Source organism: Notothenia rossii (assembly GCF_949606895.1).
Source record: "Notothenia rossii genome assembly, chromosome: 12".
Lineage (NCBI taxonomy): Eukaryota > Metazoa > Chordata > Actinopteri > Perciformes > Nototheniidae > Notothenia > Notothenia rossii.
The window spans coordinates 12885448-12910784 of record NC_136911.1 but is presented as its reverse complement, the minus strand read 5'-3'; the positions used below and the strand labels follow the sequence as shown (position 1 = coordinate 12910784).

Sequence of the window (25337 nt, the reverse complement as noted above, 5' to 3'; positions counted from 1 at the left end):
AAGCACATACTCTGCTTTGATTGTTTTAATCCATTACAAACTCATTAAGAACTTATTAATCCTCCACTGTATTTTTGAGCTCTTGATTTTCCAGGACAGATGTCGCTGGTTTATCCATGTGCAAGTCAGATCCAGGAGAAGAAGAAGATATACTTTATTAAAAATAAATAATATACTTCATTGATACCTTTGTTTTTTATCACATTATACACATTGCTTGATATACTTGAGCACTATATGCAGGTCCAGAGCATTTAGGGGTACATTGTCTTGCTCAAGGGCACCTCAACAGTGGCCCAGGAGGTGAACTGGCACCTCTCCAGTCCACACTCTTTATTTTCGTCCGATCGGTACGTGAACCAGCGACCCTTCGGTTCAAAGACCAATTATTACTTTTGAAAATAAAGTAATCAATAGTACTGATTGCATAGTTTTTATAATAAAAATAAATGTAATGCATGTCTGTCAAACAAATCAAATAAATGTATGTTTGTTTGTCAGGTGATCAGAAACACAACTTTATAAAACATGGCAGCAGGATATAGTCAGTTGTTTGCTACAAAAGTGATTGCTATCAGAAGTACTAACATAACAACTGTCCTATTTGGAGTATTTTACCGATAAATACAATTTCATGTTGTTTCTAGTAACTGAGAAACTGTTGCAAATAAATGCTAGAAGTTTGGTGGACATCCAGAGACATCCATAGCTGCTCATTGGAGTTTCTGGAATTGTAAAAATGCTTTTCACTGAACTTATCCACCTATTGTACATCACCGTTCGTCAAATACATTTGGCATGCACTTGATTTGATTTGTGCATGAACACAAGCTTAAAGCTGCTTTCTCCCATTTATTTTATATCTCGCAGTGATACATTGTCTATTGCCAAATTCTTTCTGTAAAAATGAGTTTTCACTTACAACAATTTTAAACTGCATAAGGTTTATTTTTCTGGATAAGTCCGTCAGACAAAAAAAATACCCTCAAGGTTGCTCATAACTCACACTTGTTTTCCCAACCTTAAAGCTTATCTCTTCTGTTGCCAAGCTTTTTTCAAGCGTGCAATTCACCAATGTGTTGTGGGTGTCATTTTTTCTTTCACATTCGTTCGGGGATGATGGTCGCTGATGCTCGGCTCATTAAGAATTCTCCCCCCTCCTCCTCTTGGTGGTGCTGCTGCTGGAGTTGGCATCCCTCCTTGAGAACATTGATTCTATGACTGGCTCACGTCCTTGACTGACACCCCCATTGTTCACTTTAATTATTTTGCCATTTATAATACTTCCGATTATTTTCCTTTTCTGTAGTACCCTAGGATATTTTTCTCTCTTCCGTCTCACGTCCCATTTTTGTTCTCCTTTTGTTAAAATGTTCTTTAATTTTGAACCAAATCTCTCTTCATAAGTCGTACTCTCATTCGCTCCCTTAATAATAATGTATTTTCTTTTCCTCTCTGTGCCTGCAGGAGCTGGTGGGCAGTAACCCTCCGCAGAGGAACTGGAAAGGAATAGCGATCGCCCTTCTTGTTATTCTGATCATCTGCTCACTGATCGTCACCTCCGTCATTCTGTTGACACCAGGTACACGGCACTGGATAAAAAGGGGGGGGGTTACGACACTAAACACCATACATCCCTATGTTTACACAGCTATTATTATGCATAGACATGCCCATCAGGTTTTGCAATCAATCTCACCACCAAATGTGTGTGTATGTCAGTATCTCTGTCCTTGTGAGTGGTCTTCTCCATCATTTAATACTTGCTGTGTCACGCACTCTAGTGTAACAGTTATCTTGCACACACACATTGGCACTCTTTCTGGTTGAAACAGACATTTAGCGAAGGTCAGTAAAATCTCATTGAAACAAGCTTGCCCAACATTGCTTTTTCATAAACAGACATGTCTTTTTAACTTAGTTGATATTTTCCTTGGGCACAACAAAAACACATTTTAGACTTCTATAATTTCTGATAATTCCCTTGGTTATTTCAAGGCATCTGAGTTTCATTTCAGAGTGACCTTCAAGTTTTCTGTTTGCACATTTACATGAAAGTTTAATAAATAGACCATCTGTTTATTCAGGCTCATAAAGCTCCTTGATATTGTTTTATGCACTGCCAGAGCCAAATCAGTCAATACAACTTCCAATGTGTGTGCACTATAATTCTGTTTCGAAGACAGTAATCACTGTGCCCTTGTTTAAGATGTTCTGTAGCTGACGATTGCCGTTAATTAAAGGATGGGGGTGTGGTGGCAAGGCTGGGTGTGCCATTATAAAATAAATTCAATGTTGTGTTGAAGCAACAATATTGTCGGAGAAGACATTAGCACAGTGGCAGGTGTCAAAACAGCAAGACATGAAATGCCTCGTCACCTTCGGGCTTTGACCTCTTCCTGTCCTGGAGTGTTCAGACTCCACTGATCTATAGCTGTTTAATGTTCCATTTCCGAACACATCGGGTCAGCAGGAGTCAGGCAGAAAGTGGAGAAGGGACAGGTTGTGTCTCCAGCCTGGGCCTCACCCTAAACTGTCCTCTCCGTGCGTCCTCTCTAGATGCTCAAGCAGAACAATTATTCCACCTCAAGTCTTGACACAATTCAGTGTCTCCAGCTGAGCTTCTGTTTAGGATATTTGGTATTTTGCAGGCATTGGAGATATAAAATAGAAATCTTGCCACATTAGATGCAGTTTTGAAATATAGTGTATATGTAATAGTTATCCTGAGATGAGCTTCATGATATTTCAGCTCCATAAATCATTCCACAAGGAAAGTGGTTTGTTTGAGCAGAGAGAACATTTATTTTCTTCTTTTTAGTTATTGTGTATGCGGCAGAAATGTTAATTGAATCCCTGTATTCTGTTGAGTCAATTATGTAATTCTATAATTACTAAGTTGGAGAACCGCTAGCCATACAATGTGCTTTTAAGCTATGTTTGCCTTTATTAGAGAGGATAGCTGAGTATGGACAGGAAAGGGGAAAACCGGACTCAGCAATTAGTGCCCACTTACCTCTACACTTACCTCTTCACTTTGTTGCAACAGTATGGAAAAGCCCTTTTCTGTTTGAGCAAGCCTATACCCCATGCACAAAGTCAGTTAGAGCCCTGACCTCAACCCATTCCACACCATTGAATAGTGCTGGGTTTGCAAACATTTTGATGATGATGATGTTCTTGTGGCTGAATAGTAGCAAATCCCTGCAGCCTGGAGGAGAACCCACTCCGAAGAGTGGGGGCCGTAGCATATTAATGCCCATGGTTTCGGAATTAGATGATAATGAAGTGCATTTAGAAAATCTTTTTTGAGCCGCGCTTTGCATGATCCACATCTCGGCTTTGAATGGGGCAGATTTTATAATTCAAGTCCTACTAGATATTGGATTTTTCAGAGTGCTCTTACAAACTGAATAAAAGTTCTATTTATAATGCTTTTTTTAAAAGAACAGTTATTTTTTTCTGTAATGCATATTATTAAGGCTCCTCTCTTATCAGAAATTGTTATCTCCACTTCTGAATTAATTACATGAATTTCATATATGAATTTGTACAAAAAGGGGAAAAGGCCTTAATTTTCAGGACAATTACCGGTAGGCCTATGTGTTTTCTGCAGATTTATTTTTTCAACACAGAGATTAAAGCTGCTCAAAATCAATAACAGACTGAAAGGCAATTTATATGTAAGCATAAGAATACATTTAAAATTAAAAAATATCTTACCAATATCTTTCCATCTATGACAACTTTTGAATGCTGATAGGTCATCTTGCTGAGAGGTTCCCTCTTGTCTACATCGATACAAAGATCTGGGTATTCCTCAGACTGAGGGATGTCAGACTGACTAAAAGACTGTCAACTAGCTGGAACTGTTGGGATGATAACACGCAGTTGTGTAACTAAGATTACATTTGTATAAATACTTTACTTCAGTAGCATTTTGAGGTACTAGTACTTTACCCCACTACAATTCAGAGTTAAATATTTTACTTTTACTCCACTACCTTTTATTTAATGTCTTTGAATTTGACTTTGAATTGTTAAATTCATAATGTGAAATATAATCAACACTTAAATAAGATTTTAGTTGCACCTGGAGTAAAATTCACAAGCTACCCTGCACTGTACAAAGGAATTAAAACAGCGGCACCCAACTTTGATAAATACATGGATGTATAAATAATTTGAATCAAAACATGCACATCTGCATAATGAGTACTTTAAATATGTTTTGATGCTAATACTTTTGTACTTTTACTAGAGTAACATTTTCATTGCAGCACTTTTACTTGTAACTTGAGTATTACTACACTCCGGTACTTCAACTTTTACTAAAGTACAATATCCAAGCACTTCGTCCATCTCTAGTTACACGTTAGATACCTTTAGTGTAGCTGAATGCAAGCAGTCAGAGCATGCATGAAGCTTGCCAAGTTGTAGACGGTTTTTAATGGGGACAGTAAGAGATATTGGTTGGTCCCCAACAATGTGTATTAATATGAGTGTTCCTTAGTAAGTAAGTAAGCTATAACTACCTCTGTTTTTTATTTTATCTTAGGCTATTTCCCAACAAGTATAACAGGCAGGCTGTAAACAGCAAGGGTGTCATGGTCATACGCAGAGATGGGGTCGTTACTAAAAAAATGTAATATATTAAATATTACATATTACTTTAAAAAAAAAAGGAATATATTACACTACTTTGTTACTATTCTAAATAAAGTAACTCGTTACTTTACTCGTTACTTTACTTGGCATACCTCCACCCCTTGAAAGTTATCGCTGACTCAGCCATGTTTATGCAGCACTGCACGTGGAGATGTGGACGCGCAAGTCGCGCAGATTACGTACATATAAACCTGCGGCGGAAACCCCTCTTGTCTGTCAGTGTGATTATGACTGATTTTAGTAAGTAACGAAGTAACGCGTGTCGGGGCAATGTTAGTAACTGTAGTGTGATTACTGAATTATAAAAGTAACGCGTTACACTACTCCGTTACCGACAAAAGTAATATTAACGCGTTACTTTGTAATGTTACACCCAACTCTGGTCATACGCTACTGTTCCATTTACACTGAACTTCATTTTAGTTTTTTTATTTAGTTTGTCTACCCAATTGTGAACATGTAGTATTTGTTTAAGCCCAAACATTTACAATCTGTAAATAGCTATTCCTATTTGAAACCAGGCCTATTCTTAACTAAACTGAACTTTTTAAATTAACAATAAATCTTCATTTATTTTTGTTGACTCTTCCAGTCCCTTTTCAGAAGAATGGACATTCCCTTTAATTATAATATATCACTGCAAGAAGTTACATCACGTTCATTCATTTTCATTTCATTTCAATCTTTATTTCGAACAGATAAAAAAATAAATAACTTCATTTATTTATTAAAACAAATAAAAAATAACTTCATTTCTTATTTGTAAAACATGATTTGAGAGTTGTTAAATAAGTTTGCATTTGATCTTACAAGGTGGAAAGTACAAACGTCTTGTAAGATATTTTGAAGTGTAAGCATTTCTCAATATATTGTATCACATACTCAACAGAAAAAGCGTATTTATTATAGCAATGTTTTGATCATATTTAAGAGTTGACATAGAATGTCCTATTAAGTTATTGATGTAGTATATGTCTATAAAATAAGCATGTTTCTGATCATCCGTATCCTGCTATGTCTGTGACATTATGTGTGTACCTATTTACATAGCCATAACCAAGATTTCAGGAATAATAAGTGATTTCCATACACAGAAACTAAAAACAGATTGACATTTTTTTCTTTTTTTTAATTTGATTTATTTACTGCATCATGACTCGAGTTGAGGAAACACCAAAGTGATCACAAACTTAAAGAAGGTATTAACATGTGACAGAATACCAGTTTCTAACAGAGTACTCAACCAGTAGATTGTTTCACATTGGGTTAAACTTGCAATAACAGGGTTGTTGGGCATTAGGGGACAGTGGAAACAGACTGTTACATAGCTGACATATTGTGACATTATAGAGTTAGCATGGCAAACATGTTAGCAAACAATTGGAGACTTCTAACTGTCTAATTTGTGAGATTTGTTTTCAATAATTACTCTTATTTTTGCTCTGTATTAGCCTCCAGTTCAAAGGTAACTTGTTAGGCGTTTTTTTTTGGTTGGTGAATATCTATTTTAAGAATGACATACTTGCAGAACCTCAATGTGATTAGGATTAGTTTTTCTTTTGTAGTCAACCCTGCATACTTAATGTGTTGGATAAAACTCTATTGTGTCGAGAAGAGGCCATATGACATTAGCATATAAACTCCTAATGTGAGCTGACCCGACTGGGGCAGACAGTTTGCTGTGAGTGTGTGAGTGTCAGATAGAGACATACCACAGAAAATGCCTTTAAGAGATTTCGATGTAAAAAGTAATCAGGTCATGACCCTGGAACAAGACATAACTGGAAAACAGAGAAATAAACATTGTTTTCTAAATCTAGCTAAATCCTCAAGGCCTAAGTCAATTCATTAAAACGAATGTGGTGCCTTCAAAGACAAACAATATATGCACAAAACTGACTGTAGGAGCCAATTAACTAGACCCTCCAGAAAAACGCTGGCTAAAATCCTTGATTATGCGATTAAACATGCAGGGTTTTTATGTGATTTTATGCGGTGAAATTGCGGGAAGTTGCGAAATATGCAGAAAGTTGCGAAAAATAATAGATTTTGTTTTAAATATTGGGCTGTCTTATTTATTCTCTCTCACACACAACCTGCCACTAACGTTAAACCCCTTTCCTCTTCAATTAAACACATTCAATGTGTATTTATTGTAAAAGCAATTGGGCTATTTTAATCACACTCTCTCTCACACACACACACACACACACACACACACACACACACACACACACACACACACACACACACACACACACACACACACTTCTCCGCCTCATTCTGTTTTCATTTACTCGTTCGTTATCTGCAGCTTCAATCTTGTAGGCTACTCACTTCGTTTCTTGTAGCCCTCGAAAGGGTTTTGGAGGTTGATCCCTCGGTGAACGTGAGTTGTTTGGCTTTCTTTTCCGCAGCAGCAGAAAGCATTTTCGAATGTTTGAATGAATCAAAGTGGGTCGTCACCGTCGATTTTCTCTAAAACTTATGCTCCAACACACAGTTGCACGGGGTGCAGAATAGTTTCCCCCCACTTTCGTGAAAGACATCGGGGTACTGCTTTGCTCGGTCTTTAGCAGAAATGTTCGTCGGTAAATGAGATGGATCAGATTTTTTCATCTTGTTGTTTTCTCTCTCGTGTGAGTTCCACACGTTCACTCTACGGTGTTGTTTAACCCTGCTGATGACGTCGCGTCATCATCATCACTACTTCAAGTCAACACGAGTTAACTTTTTTTTCTCTCAACTTTGTGTGTGGCCTTTTGATAAATATGTGGCCTTTTAAAAATCTGCACCATTTTGCTGATTATGCGGTAAATTCTGCGATCGCAGAATCGTGTTTTTCTGGAGGGTCTAATTAACTATGGGTATAAAGGTAGGAACCTGTGTTTGTTAGTGAAAGATTCCGCCGGAAGGCCCATACAGGTTTTGACCACAGAAACAATAACCAAACAACAAAAAAGTTCATGCTGGACTCAAACCCGAGTCCCAAAAGCAAAAATCACTCGAGCCCTGCGCGTTATGAGTGCGCCACAAATCAACACTTCGTAATAGATCACCACAGTTTAATTTCTAACATTAACATTGATAACAAGTTCCAGAAAAATGCAACCCGACCATCATATATAATGTGAGCAAATGTATTTAATTCATGATTCTCCAGAAGGTGTCGTGGTTGTCCGTGGCGCACTCATAACGCGCAGGGCTGAAGGGATCTTTGCTTTTGGGACTCGGGTTTGAGTCCAGCATTAACTTTTTTGTTATTTTCATGTCGATGCACACTGAATATTATGTAGTTTGAATAGAGGATTCCTAATATTGTTTGCCGAGACCAACATTAATGACCCATCAGCATTTTAAAGTCTAGATATCCCTGCACATGCAGCAATGACATTTCTGCTGCTATCTTTGCAAAACGAGTTAACAGTCACATCTTATCTGGATGAGTGCTGCAGAATACTGTTTTTATAAGGGATACATGTGTGTGTAGTCTTTCATATTAAACATGATCGCTGGTAGATAGCCACAGTAGTCGTCACAGTTTACCCTGGGCGGGTCACAGTTTAACACAGATGAGGGACTTATCCATGCTGCTTTCAAACTGTGAGTAAACACTGTGTGCTTCACTGGGAGGCTGTCTGAAGGAGTACACAGGTTCAAGATGGACTTAGTATCACATTAGGAACGATATTCAGTGATACATCGGGCAACAATAGCTGGTTTTAATGATTTATTGGAGCTCGCAATGCTTTGAACAGACATCCCCTGTCAACTCGTTTTTCTTTTTGTAGTCCTCGCTGTTCGCGTCCGGATATCGCCATCGTAACCACAACCTCACACACTGAATGTACATCAAAGTCTTCCTACCGAGCCAAATATACCAAAAGATGTATGTAAACTGTGCCCCAGTTGATTGGGAAACCAGTTGATCGGGAAACCAGTTAACGGGGAAACCAGTTAATCCGGAACACCGGCTGCTCAGCTGTTATCAGCCTCCTGACGCCGAGAGGAGGACGGCTACAACTCGTTTGCTCATCTGCTGCAGAGGAAGGCGACAGGAGCAACGCGGTGAATGGTGCGGGGAAACTTTTTGCCGCTTGTCACGGAACTACGTTCATCTAAGGAGGATGTGTAGCGCGCTACAACCGGTTTAAATGGCCATAGGAATTAAGTTGTGTGCAAACATAAGGGCGTAATTCCAATGCATTGGTTGTGAAAGGGATGAACAATAAGGGCTTGCATTGTACTGATTGATTTTTGACAATCCGTTTGACTTTAAGACATTCAAATATGGAGGAGCGCGCTGCGGACATACCAGCAGCTGACAGCGCGTCAGATTACGCGCTGCCAGCAGCTGACAGCGCGTCAGCTTCTGGCAAGCTGGATAGCGTGGCCAGCTGTAGTGATGCGCAAAGCACTAAGCGGGTAGTTAAACTCTCTGCCAAAGCACTTGCGGAAAAACTTGAGGTTGCAAAATGGCAGAAAGGCTAAGCTAAATAAAGCTAGCAAATTAAGAACAAATATAAAAGATTTGATGTTTAATGGTGAACATGCTAAGGTTCAAAATGCTCTTGGTGGTTATATTGAATTGTGTGTTGAAGCCAGGTCTATGCATGACACTTTAATTGGTTTATCGCCACATGATGAAAGGGAAAAACATGAAACATGGTTTAAAGCCAAAATGATGTTCAATGATGAATTAATTGTCAAAATCAAGGTGTGGGTTTGTCAAACTGAAGGTACTGGTGATAATAATGATGAAATCAATCCTGATGACAGTGTTTCTAATGTTGGTAAATGTTCAAACAAAACTGACAGCAGTACAAAGTCAAGTACAACTTCATCTGCACAAATTATAGCAGCAGCAGAAAGGGCTGCAATTGTTGCTCGCATGGCAGGTTTAACTGAGAGCCATGCACTGGAGGAACAGGAGCAACAATTAAAGCGGAGAAAGGAACAGCTTGATTTGGAAACTGAGCTAGCTGTATCTACTGCTAGGCTAGCAGTTTTACAGGGTTCACATTCACGACGTTCCTCTCTTGCACCAACAAATGGAATGAACTCATACCTGGAAAAGGAAAAAAGGAAACTGGCATCGTTAAACATACTTAACCCCTTGGCAAAGGAGTATGATTCCACAGCATGGAAAATATCCTCCAGCAAACCAACAAAGACGGACATGGAACCAAAGCAAGCTGAAAGGCAGTTTGCATTTAAGGAAGATGCTTATGTACAAAATCAACATTATCTGGGAACATCACATGGGTTGATAACTGGTGAATCAACTGCATGGGAAAGTCAACAGGAAAATCACCATCAGCAAATCAATCGAATTCCACCTGAAGGTTTATTCACGATAATGCAAAAGCAAAATGAAATAACAGCTGCACTGGTTCACCAGCAACATTTACTGTCTCTACCAGCAAGAGACATTCCTATATTTGATGGAGACCTGTTTCAGTACAAGGCTTTCATTAAAGCATTTGAACAAGGAGTGGAAAACAAAGCCAGCAAGGCCAACTGCTTGTACTATTAAGGACAGCCACAGGAACTGGTTCGTAGCTGCCAGCACATGGCTCCAGAACGTGGCTACATTGTGGCAAAGGGTCTTTTGCAAGAACATTTTGGGAATGAGTACAAGATCGCTGCTGCTTACATAGGAAAGGCTTTACCTTGGCCAACAATAACACAGGCAGAAGACATTAAAGCACTACAAGCCTATGCTTTATTTCTGCGTGGATGTGCTAATGTGATGGAAGAACTTCAGTACATGCAGGAGTTGGATATGCCCTCCAATATGAAAATGGTTGTCTTCAAGTTGCCATACAAACTAAGGGAACAATGGAGAAACAAAGCTCAAAACATCATGGAAGCCTCAAACAACAGAGCTCATTTCATTGACTTGGTCAAATTCATTGAGAGACATGTACGAGTCCTTTCTGATCCGATCTTTGGAGACATCGAGGATTGAGGACATAAATCCGTTGCTATAAAATCTTCCAACATGTTTCAGCCACAATCAAAGAACAGAATGAAAGGAAGTAGTTTTGCCGCTTCAGTATTCCAAATGAGTGAGGTCGGAGAGCTTGGTGTGTCATTGTTGGGATCACAACACTCACGTTTTGGACAGATGTAAGCAGTTCAGCAAAAGGAAGCACAGAGACAACATTTAATTTCTAAAGGAGAAAGGAATTTGCTTTGGATGCTTGTGTATTGGACACATAAGCCGGGACTGTAAACAACGCTTGATCTGTGAGATTTGTGAAAAGCAAAATCCTACTGCGCTCCACATAAATACATCTAATGTGGAACTGGGACAAACCGCTAAATCACAAACCCCCCCTCAGACATGTGGACGTACAGTGGCCGGAAATGATGGCTGCATTCTTTCAATTATTCCAGTGCAGGTCAAGTCCACAAAGGGAAGTGAGATTATACAAACCTATGCATTTTTAGATCCTGGAAGCACAGCCACATTCTGCTCGGAAGATCTCATGCACAGATTAAACATCACAGGAAAAGTAACACATTTTCTTTTGAAGGCTATGGGACAGAAAAAGGTTGTTCCAGCTTGCTCCTCATTTGGGATGGAGGTATCTGGTCTTGAGGAAAATTACTTTTATTCTCTTCCAGAAGTCCTCACACAGAAGCAAATGCCAGTAATCAAAGAAAACATTGCTACAGCCGCAGATGTGAAGAGGTGGAATCATTTGTCAAAAGTTCATATCCCCAGCATAAATGCCAATGTTGACATGTTGATTGGAACCAACGCTCCCAAGATATTGGAACCTTGGGAAATTGTCAACAGTTGTGGAAATGGCCCATACACTATAAGAACAGTGTTGGGATGGGTCATCAATGGTCCTTTACATGGAAGCAACAATGGCAGCGATGTTGACATGGAGGTTTCTTCTGTTGTGTTGAATAGGATTTATATTTCCAACCTGTGGCATTCATGGGCGACATACAGGCTATGTTTCACCAGGTCAAAGTCACAGAAGAAGACCGAGATTTCCTTTGTTTTCTCTGGTGGCCAGAGGGAGACTTCACCAGAGAGATCCAGGAATACAGAATGACGGTGCATCTGTTTGGGGCTGTCTCTTCTCCCAGTTGCGCTAGCTATGCGCTAAGGAAAACTGCTGATGACAACAAGTCTGACTTTTCTGCTGAAACTGTTGAAGCGGTTAAGCGAAATTTCTATGTGGATGACTGTTTGATGGGTTTGGGCTCAGAGAAGGCAGCAATACAAATGGTTGAAGATCTTAATGCTCTCTGTAAAAGAGGAGGTTTTGTGCTGGACAAATGGATCAGCAACAGTCGGGCAGTTTTGCAGACAATCTCAGAAGAGCAGAAGGCTAAAGAGCTAAAGGACCTGGATCTGGATAGAGACAATCTTCCTCTTGAGAGAGCTTTGGGACTACTCCGGTGCGTCGAGTCAGATTCCTTTAAGTTTAAGATGGAAGTGAAACAGCAGGCTCTAACCAGACGTGGCATGCTATCCACAACAAGCTTGGTGTATGATCCTTTGGGTATTTTGGCACCAGTCACTTTGCCAGCCGAGATAATGCAATAAGAGCTTTGCAGGAGAAGCTGTGGATGGGATGATGCCATGCCACCAGATATCGTACAACAGTGGAGACGGTGGTTTGAGGACTTTAAGTTGTTGGCATCACTCAAAGTGGACAGATGTATGAAGCCAAACGACTTCGGTGAACCCATACACTCTCAACTACATCACTTTGCTGATGCCAGTGAAAATGGCTACGGGACTGTAACTTACATCAGGCTACTGAACTGCAAAGGCGATGTTCATGTTGCTTTCCTATTAGGAAAGGCTAGAGTTACACCCATAACAATGGTGACCATTCCACGACTGGAACTAACAGCTGCTGTTCTGGCTGCCAGAGTGGATATGATGTTAAAATCAGAGCTTCAACTTCATTTGGTTGAGTCTGTGTTTTGGACAGACAGTACTTCAGTTCTGAAGCACATAAACAACGAGGACAAGCGTTTCCACACATTTGTGGCAAATAGGATCACAACCATAAGAGAGGTTTCAAGACCATGTCAATGGAAGCATGTAGGAACCAAAGACAACCCAGCTGATGATGCATCCAGAGGAATCTTCTCGCCTTCTCGCCTTCTCGCCTCTGCCCCTTAATGGGCAGGCGCCATCTTACCTTAAAGAACTGTCCTACTAGGGCATTGCGTTCCAAGAATGCAGGGTTGTTGGTTGTTCCTAGAGTCTCTAAAAGTACAATGGGAGCCAGAGCCTTTTCTTATCAAGCTCCACTTTTGTGGAATCTGCTTCCAGTTTGTGTTCGGACGGCAGACACTCTATCCGTTTTTAAGAGTGCGCTTAAGACCTTCCTTTTTGATAAAGCTTATAGTTAGGGCTGATTAGATTCAGCCCCTAGTTTTGCTGATATAGGCTTAGTTTGTCTGGGGACATCTTACTTCTTCCTTCTCTCTGTCTATACCTGTGTACTCTCATGTTCCGATTAACCCAGCTTCCCCAAATTTCTTTTTTTTTGGTGTCTATATACGCCGGGATCCGGAGTCATGGATGATCCTGCGGTCCTGTGTCATGGATCGCGAGTCCTGGATCTTGAGTCGTGGCTGTGGTCCTGGATCATAAGTCCTGGATGGATATCCTCGTGGATTCATCTTCCTATTATACACACATGCGTTTCCAAACATTTGGACTACCTATGTTGCAAATGTATTACAGGGTGTCCGCTGAGTCTTAAAAAGTATTAAAAGTTGATAAATCAATTTAGCGAAAATTAAGGCTATTAAAAAGTATTAAACGGCATTTTCCAAGGTATTAAGAAGTCCCACAGCAACGACAACATGAAACACCCTTTAATTTACTTAAACGACATGTCGGGAAACCCCACAAGGCGGCCCCATGCATAGCGCACCGTAAAATGCTGCTTATTATTTTAAGTTTCGTTGCCTTGCTCCGCTCTGTGTGGGGGGGGGGGGCTAAAGGACAACGGTAACGGGTCCCAAGGTGGGTAGACCGGCATACGCAACGCTCTGGGGGGTTCAACGGCTCCGTGTGTGCCCTGGCCTATATGATCATTTTCTGATACCGATGAAATAGCCCGCCTCACGAGAGAGAGGCAGTCACCGTTTATTAAATATTATTATATTATTATACAGAGAACAGAGTCGTTATCAATTTGTTTTAAAGCTCAATAAATAACAAAGAAGACCTCTGACCGGCACTTTTCTAATTTTGTACGGAAGATTTAAACTTTAACGGACATGTTGACCGGAAGAACATTTTTTTTACGGAAACTGCTGCACGGTCCCCTCGTTCCTTGGAAGAGGCGGAGAGGTGGGTTTTTTTCCTCTGCTGGTGGACTACCTGAGAGATACAGCAGGAGAACACGCCGTCCACCGCGGAGAATAAACAGAAGGGCAACCATGGCAACCATGCTCCGGGGTCTTCTTCGCTGCTTTTGGTGTATTTCGGGCGGCAGCAGCGCCACTTACAGGCCTGACATATGTACTACATCGTTTCCAGCATTTCCAGCGGTCTAGTGCGAACGGACACGTTAATGAATCGAATGTGTGTGAACGAAAGCCTTTTTTGCGCATGCGTTTTACCGTATGCGTACTTGTGGGGCCGGGGTCTAAGCCAAACTATATCCGGTCACAGAGATCTGCTATTTTAAAGTAAAGTCAACACATATTAAGAACGAGAAAAGTCTTAACATATATATCCTTTTTTGTAAACATATGACAAATTTGTGAGGGTGATGACGTCAGAGCATCGTCCTATGTGCCAGGGCTTAGCCCCGGACAGCCCCAGCCCAATTTAACCCCTGGGTATTTGTGAGGGAGCTCCTATATGGCATTACCCCGCTGAAGCTCACCAAAGTTTAACATATTTCATAGTTCAAAGTTTTGTCAATTGTTTTGTTTATTGGTCAAATACTGGTTTCTAATGTTTTCTGAGGAGTTTTACTGGAATGAAAGAGCACAGAGTCTACAGAAGCAAAAAAGCAGCATACTGCATTAAACCTGACCGTCACAGAGAGGTTGAAGTTCATGTGGAAAGGAGGCTTCAGTAGTCTGTCTGCACTCTGTTTAGTTTTGCTATCTTACAATCAATATAGTAAAGTGTGTAGCCAATGTAACCGGTTAGAACTCAAAGTTGCGATGAGGTCTTAAAATGTATGGAAAGGGTCTTAAAAAAGGTCTTAAAAGGTATTAAATTTGACTTCAGGATTCCTGCATTATCCCTGTATTATCTTTTCAATTTACACACGGCATCTATTGCACGTCTGTCCGTCCTGGGAGAGGGATCCCTCCTCTGTTGCTCTCCCTGAGGTTTCTCCCATTTTTCCCTTTAAACTGTGGGTTTTCTCCGGAAGTTTTTCCTTTTACTTTGTGAGGGTCTAAGGACAGAAGGTGTCGTATTGTCATACTGATATTCTGTACAAACTGTGAAGTCCACTGAGACAAATGTAACATTTGTGATATTGGGCTATATAAATAAACATTGATTGATTGATTGATTATTCACGTTGAGCCCATATACAGTCAATGGTTGAGCCCCAGTTTGATTAGTCGTTGTTACTGTGGGGGAAACTTCTGAAGCAATTGGAGTCATGACTCAGAGAGACACGAGGAGATCTAGAGCTTTGATGGCAAACACTGACGGTTTATTTGGAGCTTTGGCCGGAGAATTCACAAGACATGTCACGGGCCACGGTTTGACCACACGGTTGAGATGCCACAATCAATCCTCAAGAACCCTTCTGTAGCTCGAGGTTTTAACTAGTTCAGAGTGTAATAATCAACATTCTTCAATAGATAGACTAAACAGCTGAGGATACTGAATCACAGTTGTTGTCGCTTATGGTTCGGGGTCATCTACACCCCGAGAAGGATGTGTTCCAGGTGTCTCACAACAATAACTATCTCTGACAGAGAGTCGCCCGGTCATAAACTGGCAACATCAACAATATGCTAGGGCAGCCCCTCCTTATGGGAGATTACGGCAGCTCAAAGTTGGTCAGCTGTGTCAGAGGGCGAAGGAGGACATGCAGGGCAAATTATTCCCCAACAGTTTGTCTCTTTTTATCAATTTTGATAACCTAAAAAATTATTCTAATAATAATTTGTTCAATACTTAAATTGATGAGAATCTTCAGATTTTTGTGTGGATTTACACAACATCAATTACATCAATAACAATCACATCAATAACAACATAAGATTTAAACATTCAATCACAATGATTGAAACAGCCAATCATAATAGAAACATCATCTCTCGTCAGTGTTTTGAGCATCTTTTGTCAAAGCATAATAATGAATACATAACAGCAAAACATTTAATTTATCTAATAGGTTTTAACATTTAATCATTAGTTAATCTTATTTATCAACAGAGATGGGGTCGTTATAAAAAAAAGTAATATATTACATATTACTTTAAAAAAAAAAAAGCAATGTATTACACTACTTCGTTACTCTCTACATAAAGTAACTCTTTACTTTACTCTTTACTTTAGTCGTTACTTTACTCGTTACTTTTCTCGTTACTTTACTCGCAGAGCCGGCCCGCCCCTCCCTACAGGCAGATCAACAGTGGATAACAGCTTCTGGCCTGGACACAGTTTGCACCTCACCGTCGCATTCCTGTCTATTCTTCAGACGAACTCAAAATAATGGGCATACCTGGTTCCACCCCTCGAAAGTTATCGCTGACTCAGCCATGTTTATGCAGCACTGCACGTGGAGATGTGGACGCGCAAATCGCGCAGATTACGTAGCCTACATACTGTATAAACCTGCGGCGGAAACCCCTCTCGTCTGTCAGTGTGATTATGACTGATTTTAATAAGTAACAAAGTAACGCGTGTCGGGTAACAGTAGTATGATTACTGAATTATAAAAGTAACGCGTTATACTACTCCGTTACCGACACAAGCAAGTTACACGTTACTTTGTAACGCGTTACACCCAACTCTGTTTATCAAACTATAAAATCAAAACCAGCTTGCAGCTTGAAGATTTACTTTAAGGCAATCACTAGTCAAAAGCATTTAAAAACTCAGGATCATAAGAGATCCAGCTAAGGTATAAGATATGCACTCAATCTGTAATCTGCAAAATTGCACTGTCTTCAATATAGGATTATATTTACGTTAGCTTCATTAAATATTAAATCAAAAGACTATGGCATGATAACATAATTACATTACTTAAACTATCAATCATTATATCATTTCAAAAAAGTTAAACAATTCTCAAAATGTTTAACAATCTGAAAAGGAAAAGTTAGGCAAATATTCAAAGACTTTTGTAAAAACCTGGAAAGGAAGGATTAAACATTCCTAAAACTTTAATTCATACATTTGTAAATGCTACTACTGATCTGTACCAAATTAACTCAATTCATTATTCTTATTCGCCATAGTTGAGAATCTACTTGTGGTACTTTGAATGAGTTATTCTGTGTTTATCTAATGTTGAATTTAGAATATGTGAATTATTATACATATTTGTTTTGGGCCAAAACTGAAAGTAATCCAGTACTTGAAACATAATTTTAGGTCTGCCTGTGCATGGATAATACATTAAAGAGTAATGTTGTTAAGCCTGATTGCTGGACAATTAAGGATATTAACATTATCTGTGATAATAGTAGAAATAGAGTGTATCCGCTGCTGCAGATACACTCTTTACAACATCAGGAGAATACGTCCCCAGTAGTATTATTCATCCCGCTTCCATCACATTAGTATGCATAGAAAGTGACAGGTGCTGTGACAGGTCACACCTCTCCCTACTTATGCTAATGAGCTAAGTCCCGCCTCCCCTTTGTTCGAGGTGTGAGATCTCAAGTAGGTGTGATATCCCAAGTAGGTGTGAGATCCGTCGATAGGAGGGGGTTGATGTGTATTCACAGGTGTGAAAAGCCCCCACTGTTGCGCCTTATGGTGTATCATAAAAAATGTTTCAATCACATTAGTATGCATAAAAAGTGACAGGTGGGCCCGCCCCAAGTCGATTAAAACAAAATGCCCTTCCATCACATTAGTATGCATACAAGTGACAGAAGGGCCCACACCAATTATGTGATGTCAGAAGACCGAAGGGGTGGAGTGAGATAAAAAAAAAAGAACCCCGTGCAGATAAAAAGCCAGTCATTTCCAATCATCAAGTCATCTTTCCAAAAAGAAAAAATGGCCAAGAGACGCCTCGATATGGGTTTAATCAGCGAGACGTCTGTAACAACTTACCGCCATGCAGCTCATGGTTTCAAAACAGAGATTGGAATATTCATGTAAAAAAGATGCCATCTTCTGCTATGCATGTAGACATTTCGGTTCAAGTACGTCAGATGCCTTCACCACAACTGTACCAGAGTACCAACCGCTGTCTCCTGGTACTCATCTGAGTAACTCACTCACTAAAAATGAAATACTAGCCTATATGACAGTAAAACAAGAATAACGTTTAAAAGGGGATTGATTTGAAAAATATCCATAGAAAAATCTGCTTACAGTTCTGTTTCATATGGGTGTTGAGAGATGTATCAATAGATCTCTTCATTTTGCTCTCAAAGTGCACCAGATTGATGTGTGTGTGTGTGTGTGTGTGTGTGAATCAGTCACGGATGTCTTCACATGGAGATGAAGACTCCTGTCTCTTAACACCCAAGGTCCTGCAGTCGGCTGAGGCTGTAAAAGTATAGAAAAAGCAGGTAGGAGGGGGTTGAGAGGAGACTCGGGGGTGTCAATATATCCAGACCAAAATATGCGGATTCAGAGCTGATCAGAACACAGAAATGCTGGGAAATTATTTTTAGTTTTTGTCTACTATCTACATGTTTGTAATTTGTATGTACATATTTTCAATGCCATCTCTCTCTGTTTCTGCTAATGTGTAAAATATACAAAATAACGTTTTATATACTTACTCTCTTGTTAAAAGACGATGAAGTTTGCAGCGTAAGCCAGCCATCAGTGTTCTAGATTTTAAGGCTTTAAACACCTCAAAGTGTGTCTAAAAGTATCTTGGCAAGAGAAAAAAAGCCAAAATTCGCCTAGGCCATTTAAAAGAAACCGAATTGCTGCTAAGAAATAAGTTCAGAAAGCTATGACTCCAGATGAACACTGTTAGAGTCAAAAGTAACTCTCAATGTATTCAGACAGAGTATGCAGATTGGGGCTGATCAGAACAAAGAAAACACCTTCCTCGTCAAAAGTTAGTCACTCACTCCCTTAATGTCACCCTTACCTCGTCCTATGGCTGTCAGGCCTTTTGGTGTGTGTGTGTGTGTGTGTGTGTGTGTGTGTGTGTGTGTGTGTGTGTGTGTGTGTGTGTGTGTGTGTGTGTGTGTGTGTGTGTGTGTGTGTGTGTGTGTGTGTGTGTGTGTGTGTGTGTGTGTGTGTGTGTGTGTGTGTGTGTGTGTGTGTGTGTGTGTGTGTGTGTGTGTGTGTGTGTGTGTGTGTGTGTGTGTGTCTGGCCCTAAAACAAAGTGTCTGTAAAGGTGCCTGCCGTCTCTCTCTCTGTTTCTGCTGATGTGTAAAATATACAAAATAACGTTTTATATACTTACTCTCTTGTTAAAAGGTGATGAAGTTTGCAGCGTAAGTCAGCCATCAGTGTTCTAGTTTTAAGATTTTGCATACCTCAAAATGTGTCTAAAAGTATCTTGGCAAGAGAAAAAAAGCCAAAATCCGCCTAGGCCATTAAAAAGAAACCGAATTCCACGTTTCACAAATGAACAGACACAAATGCAGACTTGACTACTTGGCAGTTGATTAAAGCAGATGTGTCCTTTTTCATCTCTCAAAGGTTTGGGTCCTGTTCAACACTGGGTACAGAAATATATTCAATATACAGTCATTCGTACGTAAAGATTTTTTAAGTTGTAAGCACTTAGAAATATACATTTGATTGCATTTAAAGTGGCTGTAGAAAACTTATCATAATGAAGTAGTTGATTGCACAAATTTGTAATGGATGTAAAATAAAGACGATATTAGCATTTAAATTGTCTCCCTATAAGACTCGCTTTCTCTATGAAATTATGTCTGGTTCTGAGTAGTGGTCTCCCTTTCACAATAAAAAGCCCAAACACAATACTTTCTGAATCACTGCAGGAAGTAATGTGCTAAAATACAAATACAAATAGCTTACAGTAGCTCCCAATTAGTTGAACAATTGGAAAACCGCAAGGACTGTGGAAACACCTACTGGCAAAGGATTGTGGATGCAAATTATGCAAAGAGGAACAAAAAACATTCTATCAAAAGCTATATAACACAATCTGCATATTGACAGTATGAGTACAACAAAAACAGTATGCATGTTGATGCAAACGACGATGTTCAGTAAACGATCAATCAAAATCGAAGGATCCAATGTATTTTTAAATGGAGCAGAAATAGAACTAGTCTCCCAGTGCAAGTATCTTGAACAGGGAGTGTCATATTGGACTCGCACTTGACTTTTTAAGAAGCATATCCAGAAAGTATCCAATACCATTCAATTCAACTTGCAACATTTTAAACAAATTAGACCTTTTTCTTAACTGTCAATGATGCAAAGTCATACCTCCACTGTATGATTCTATCCCACATTGAATACTGTTTTACAAACTGGTCGTTTGCTTGTGCCACACACCTGAAACCCATAGAACAGCTGTTCAAGAGAGCTATCCAGGTGTTTGACAGAAAGCCACAGTACCATCCTCGAAAATCACAATTCTTGAGTTTTTGACAATTTTATGTCTTTTAAAAGTATGTGTTTTTTTAAATAATATTTACATGGGCTGGCCCCCCTCCCCTTGGGGGAATTCATCCACAGAAAACACACTCGACGCAGCACTAGGTCAGAAACCAGAGGAGACTGTGAAGTCCACCACAGACGGACCACCTTTGGACAAAATGTCCTCTCCATTAAAGGCAGCTCATTGTGGAATAGCCCCCCAACTGAGATACGGGATTGTCCCACTCTCAATAGTTTTAAAGGTCAACTTAAAGAATGGTTGAGCAACAAACAGACGTGTAATCACCGCTAAATAAATGCACTTTTAACACAGGGGTATCTCCTCTTGCACTTTATGTAGCGCTTTTATCTTATCTTGCACTTTTTTATATCATAGCTGCTACATTGTACTGCCATGTGGTAAATGCTTGTATGCTGCTCATGCTCTTTCTGCATATCATGTATTTATTTTTGCTGTATATATAAATGTCATGTTCTTATATGCTGTATGTGACGGGGCTACAGATGGAAATTAGCTCAGAGCTAAAATCCGGCTCATTTACACTTGTAAGCATTATTTTTGTTTTAAAGTGTTCATCAATGTGCACTACGGTAGCCCTGAAGAAAATTAAACATTAAAATATGTTATCGATGTCCCCATTCCCAGTTTGTTTAGGGAATAATTGCGATGTTTACCAGGTTTTGGTAGCTCTTAACAAAACAGAATTGTTGTAAAAGACTGCGACTCTAAAAGGCAAGTTTGTGATTTTAACACTGTTTCGATGAAACAATACATTATACAATATTACGACTTTTTGCCATATTTTTAACACAATATACTTGTACCTTTTTTTTTTTGTGGTTGTAGGGCTTCAAGATATTTTGCATGTCATGCATAAACACGGTGTCATCTCTTCCTTGAAACTGACGTGCTGCCCGTTTTACAAAACAAGTTATTTTTCTGCTTCTTCATCCTCTGAATGTTCCTCCCCCGTCCCTCTTCCTTCAACCAGCACAACAAGAATCAAGGTGGATCTGTGAAATGAAACACCTCTTCCCAAAGTGTGACTTCCCTATTGAGAGCATGCGTCTTCGGCAGTAGGGTCTAAACCAATTGGCGAGATAAACTAACATGCAGAACGTACGGTATGTTTGAAGACTAACCATTTATCCAGTTCAAGCTGTCTTTAAGATGTGACATTGCGCTCTGACTATTTCCCGTAAAATGGTGACAAACTATTACTTATTCTTAAATTTGACCTCTTGCTGCTTGGTTGAAAATGATAGTTGAAAAATAACTTTAAAAAAAAAAAAAGACTCAAACAGCGAGGGACATTATACTGGTGAAAAAACTCTCAATTCTACAGATGACTCCCCCCACTCAACGCAATAAGTCCCTCCCTCCACTCAGAAAAGCATCTAAAACTAAGAACCCCACTAAGACGACAGTTTGAAAACTAGCTATGGATCTGAGAAAAACCAAGTCTCCCCCCGTGAGTTGCAGCCAGGAACAAACTCCAGGACTACCATCATCACCACCATTCTGGACACCCGAATCTTGCAGCACTACTGCTGCTTATTTTGCTCCTTGGGCCAAGACGTCTCTGTTTATGGACACAGTGAAATCAGTGTTGGTTGATATTGTGGAGGGGGTGATACATCGGTACAGAGAAGAAATATTCAACGGATGCCGAGTCAGTCACCCCGGCCAGAGGCAACACGATTGTCTGAATGACATGCCCGATTTTTTCTTCAGAAACAATTACAACGCGTTAATGAAAAGACTCTGGCTCACCGACTTCATTACTGAGATCGACCAGACTCTTGTTGATAAAGACATTTTCACGGATGATTGGAGGATCCAAGGCGCTTCGGAGGCTTTTCTGCACAATCTCAAAAATTGTAGACGCCTCAAGGAGAGACTTGAAAAGATCCATGAAACACATCATTATTTTAAAAAGTCGATGGGAGGCTGATACTATTTGACTTTTTAAAATAATGATGTGTTTATTCAAAAACCATACTAGCACACAAGCCTGTTTTTTGTGTTTTCAGTGTTTTCGGTGTTTCAGTGTTTTCGGTGTTTCAGTGTTTTTGTGTTTCTGTGTTTTCTGTGTTTTTGTGTTTCTGTGTTTCTGTGGTTCTGTGTCTCGGTGTGTCGGTGTGTCGGTGTTTCAGTGTTTTTGTGTTTTTGTGTTTTTGTGTTTCTGTGTTTCTGTGTTTCTCTGTGTTTCTGTGGTTCTGTGTCTCTGTGTTTCTGTGGTTCTGTGTGTCGGTGTGTCGGTGTTTCAGTGTTTTTGTGTTTTTGTGTTTCTGTGTTTCTGTGGTTCTGTGTCTCGGTGTGTCGGTGTTTCAGTGTTTTTGTGTTTTTGTGTTTCTGTGTTTCTGTGTTTTCTGTGTTTTCCATGTTACTGTGTTTCTGTGTTTCTGTGTCTCTGTGGTTCTGTGTTTCGGTGTCTCTGTGTTTCAGTGTTTCTGTAGTTCTGTGTCCCTGTGTTTCGGTGTTTCTGTGTGTCAGTGTTTCAGTGTTTCTGTGTTTTTTCAGTTTTTCAGTGGTTTCAGTGTTTTCTGTGTTTCTGTGTTTCCATGTTTCTGTGTTTCTGTGGGGGTATAATACGCACGTTTTAATACACATGTATCATACATCTTCACTGTTACCCTCCCCTTGTTATAATGAAGACAACAGTGCATGTGAAGGACTGTAATACACATGTATCAGACACACTCCCCTTGCTATAATGAAGACAACCGTTTTCAAAATGTAAAAAACATTTTTTTTATTTAAAAAAAAAAAAAAAGTCCTATTTACATTTAAACAGTTTCACACACAAAATCAATAGTTATACTGATTGTAACATCCCCAGGACCGTCTCCAGCTTAGAATTCCCCAGATTACTGGAAATATCATGATGGAGTTTTTTCACTTCAGTCAAAATATTCATGTGTATGCTGTTTTTGACACAAAGATGCATTACATCTACAAACAGAGCATACAATGAGATCACATGATACACTTTTGATGTTTGTTTCATTTCTTCGGTAATGTTACAGAATGTTTCGGAAAATGAAGATTCCAGGACCACTTTAAATGTTTCGTTTACAATCGTTTCCCAATGACCAGGAATAGTACTGCCAGAACGAACGATATCCAAAATGTCTTCTAGTTTACAAACTTCAGCCATTCTGTTTACATGGGGATCACTATTCACTCTGTTTTCAATCGTCCTCATCACCACGCTTATTAAAAGGGTATTGACTACATTCTGATCAATATATACAGAGCTTTTTTTTATAGTAGTTCCCCATTTTTATTTTACTTTAAAGAAAAAGTCAATATATTGAAAAAGAAAAAATCCCTGGCTTCAACCAACCGCAGGTTATTAGTCTTCTTCTTCTCCATCCAACTCGGCATGGATCTTTTCAAGTCTCTCCTTGAGGCGTCTACAATTTTTGAGATTGTGCAGAAAAGCCTCCGAAGCGCCTTGGATCCTCCAATCATCCGTGAAAATGTCTTTATCAATGAGAGTCTGGTCGATCTCAGTAATCGGTGAGCCAGAGTCTTTTCATTAACGCGTTGTAATTGTTTCTGAAGAAAAAATCGGGCATGTCATTCAGACAATCGTGTTGCCTCTGGCCGGGGTGACTGACTCGGCATCCGTTGCATATTTCTTCTCTGTACTGATGTATCACCCCCTCCACAATATCAACCAACACTGATTTCACTGTGTCCATAAACGGAGACGTCTTGGCCCAAGGAGCAAAATAAGCAGCAGTAGTACTGCAAGATTCGGGTGTCCAGAATGGTGGTGATGATGGTAGTCCAGGAGTTTGTTCCTGGCTGCAACTCACGGGGGGAGACTTGGTTTTTCTCAGATCCATAGCTAGTTTTCAAACTGTCGTCTTAGTGGGGTCCTTAGTTTTAGATGCTTTTCTGAGTGGAGGGAGGGACTTATTGCGTTGAGTGGGGGGAGTCATCTGTAGAATTGAGAGTTTTTTCACCAGTATAATGTCCCTCGCTGTTTGAGTGTTTTTTTTTTTTTAAGTTATTTTTCAACTATCATTTTCAACCAAGCAGCAAGAGGTCAAATTTAAGAATAAGTAATAGTTTGTCACCATTTTACGGGAAATAGTCAGAGCGCAATGTCACATCTTAAAGACAGCTTGAACTGGATGAATGGTTAGTCTTCAAACATACCGTACGTTCTGCATGTTAGTTTATCTGGCCAATTGGTTTAGACCCTACTGCCCTAGACGCATGCTCTCAATAGGGAAGTCACACTTTGGGAAGAGGTGTTTCATTTCACAGATCCACCTTGATTCTTGTTGTGCTGGCTGAAGGAAGAGGGACGGGGGAGGAAAATTCAGAGGATGAAGAAGCAGAAAAATAACTTGTTTTGTAAAAAAGGCAGCACGTCAGTTTCAAGGAAGAGATGACACCGTGTTTATGCATGACATGCAAAATATCTCCAAGCCCTACAACCACAAAAAAAAAAAAAGGTACAAGTATATTGTGTTAAAAATATGGCAAAAAGTCGTAATATTGTATAATGTATTGTTTAATCGAAACAGTGTTAAAATCACAAACTTGTCTTTTAGAGTCGCAGTCTTTTACAAAAATTCTGTTTTGTTAAGAGCTACCAAAACATAGTAAACATCGCAATTATTCCCTAAATAAACTGGGAATGGGGTTATCGATAACATATTTTAATGTTTAATTTTCTTCAGGGCTACCGTAGTGCACATTGATGAACACTTTAAAACAAAAATAATGCTTACAAGTGTAAATGAGCCCGGATTTTAGCTTTGAGCTAATTTCCATCTATAGTCCCGTCACATACAGCATATAAGAACATGACAGTTATACATACAGCAAAAATAAATACATGATATGCAGAAAGAGCATGAGCAGCATACAAGCATTTACCA

At 39.6% G+C, this 25337-nt stretch overlaps 1 protein-coding gene across 2 annotated transcripts in view; it reads left to right on the top strand.

Moving 5' to 3' along the window:
- Positions 1–25337, top strand: part of LOC307026621 (A-type potassium channel modulatory protein DPP6-like) — a 352894-nt gene that overhangs the window by 218054 nt on the left and 109503 nt on the right. For both annotated transcript variants that reach the window (XM_079662165.1, XM_079662164.1), the window contains exon 2: positions 1468–1582. In XM_079662165.1, the coding sequence (XP_079518291.1) occupies positions 1468–1582 (115 nt within the window). The remainder of the gene's footprint in view (positions 1–1467; positions 1583–25337) is intronic.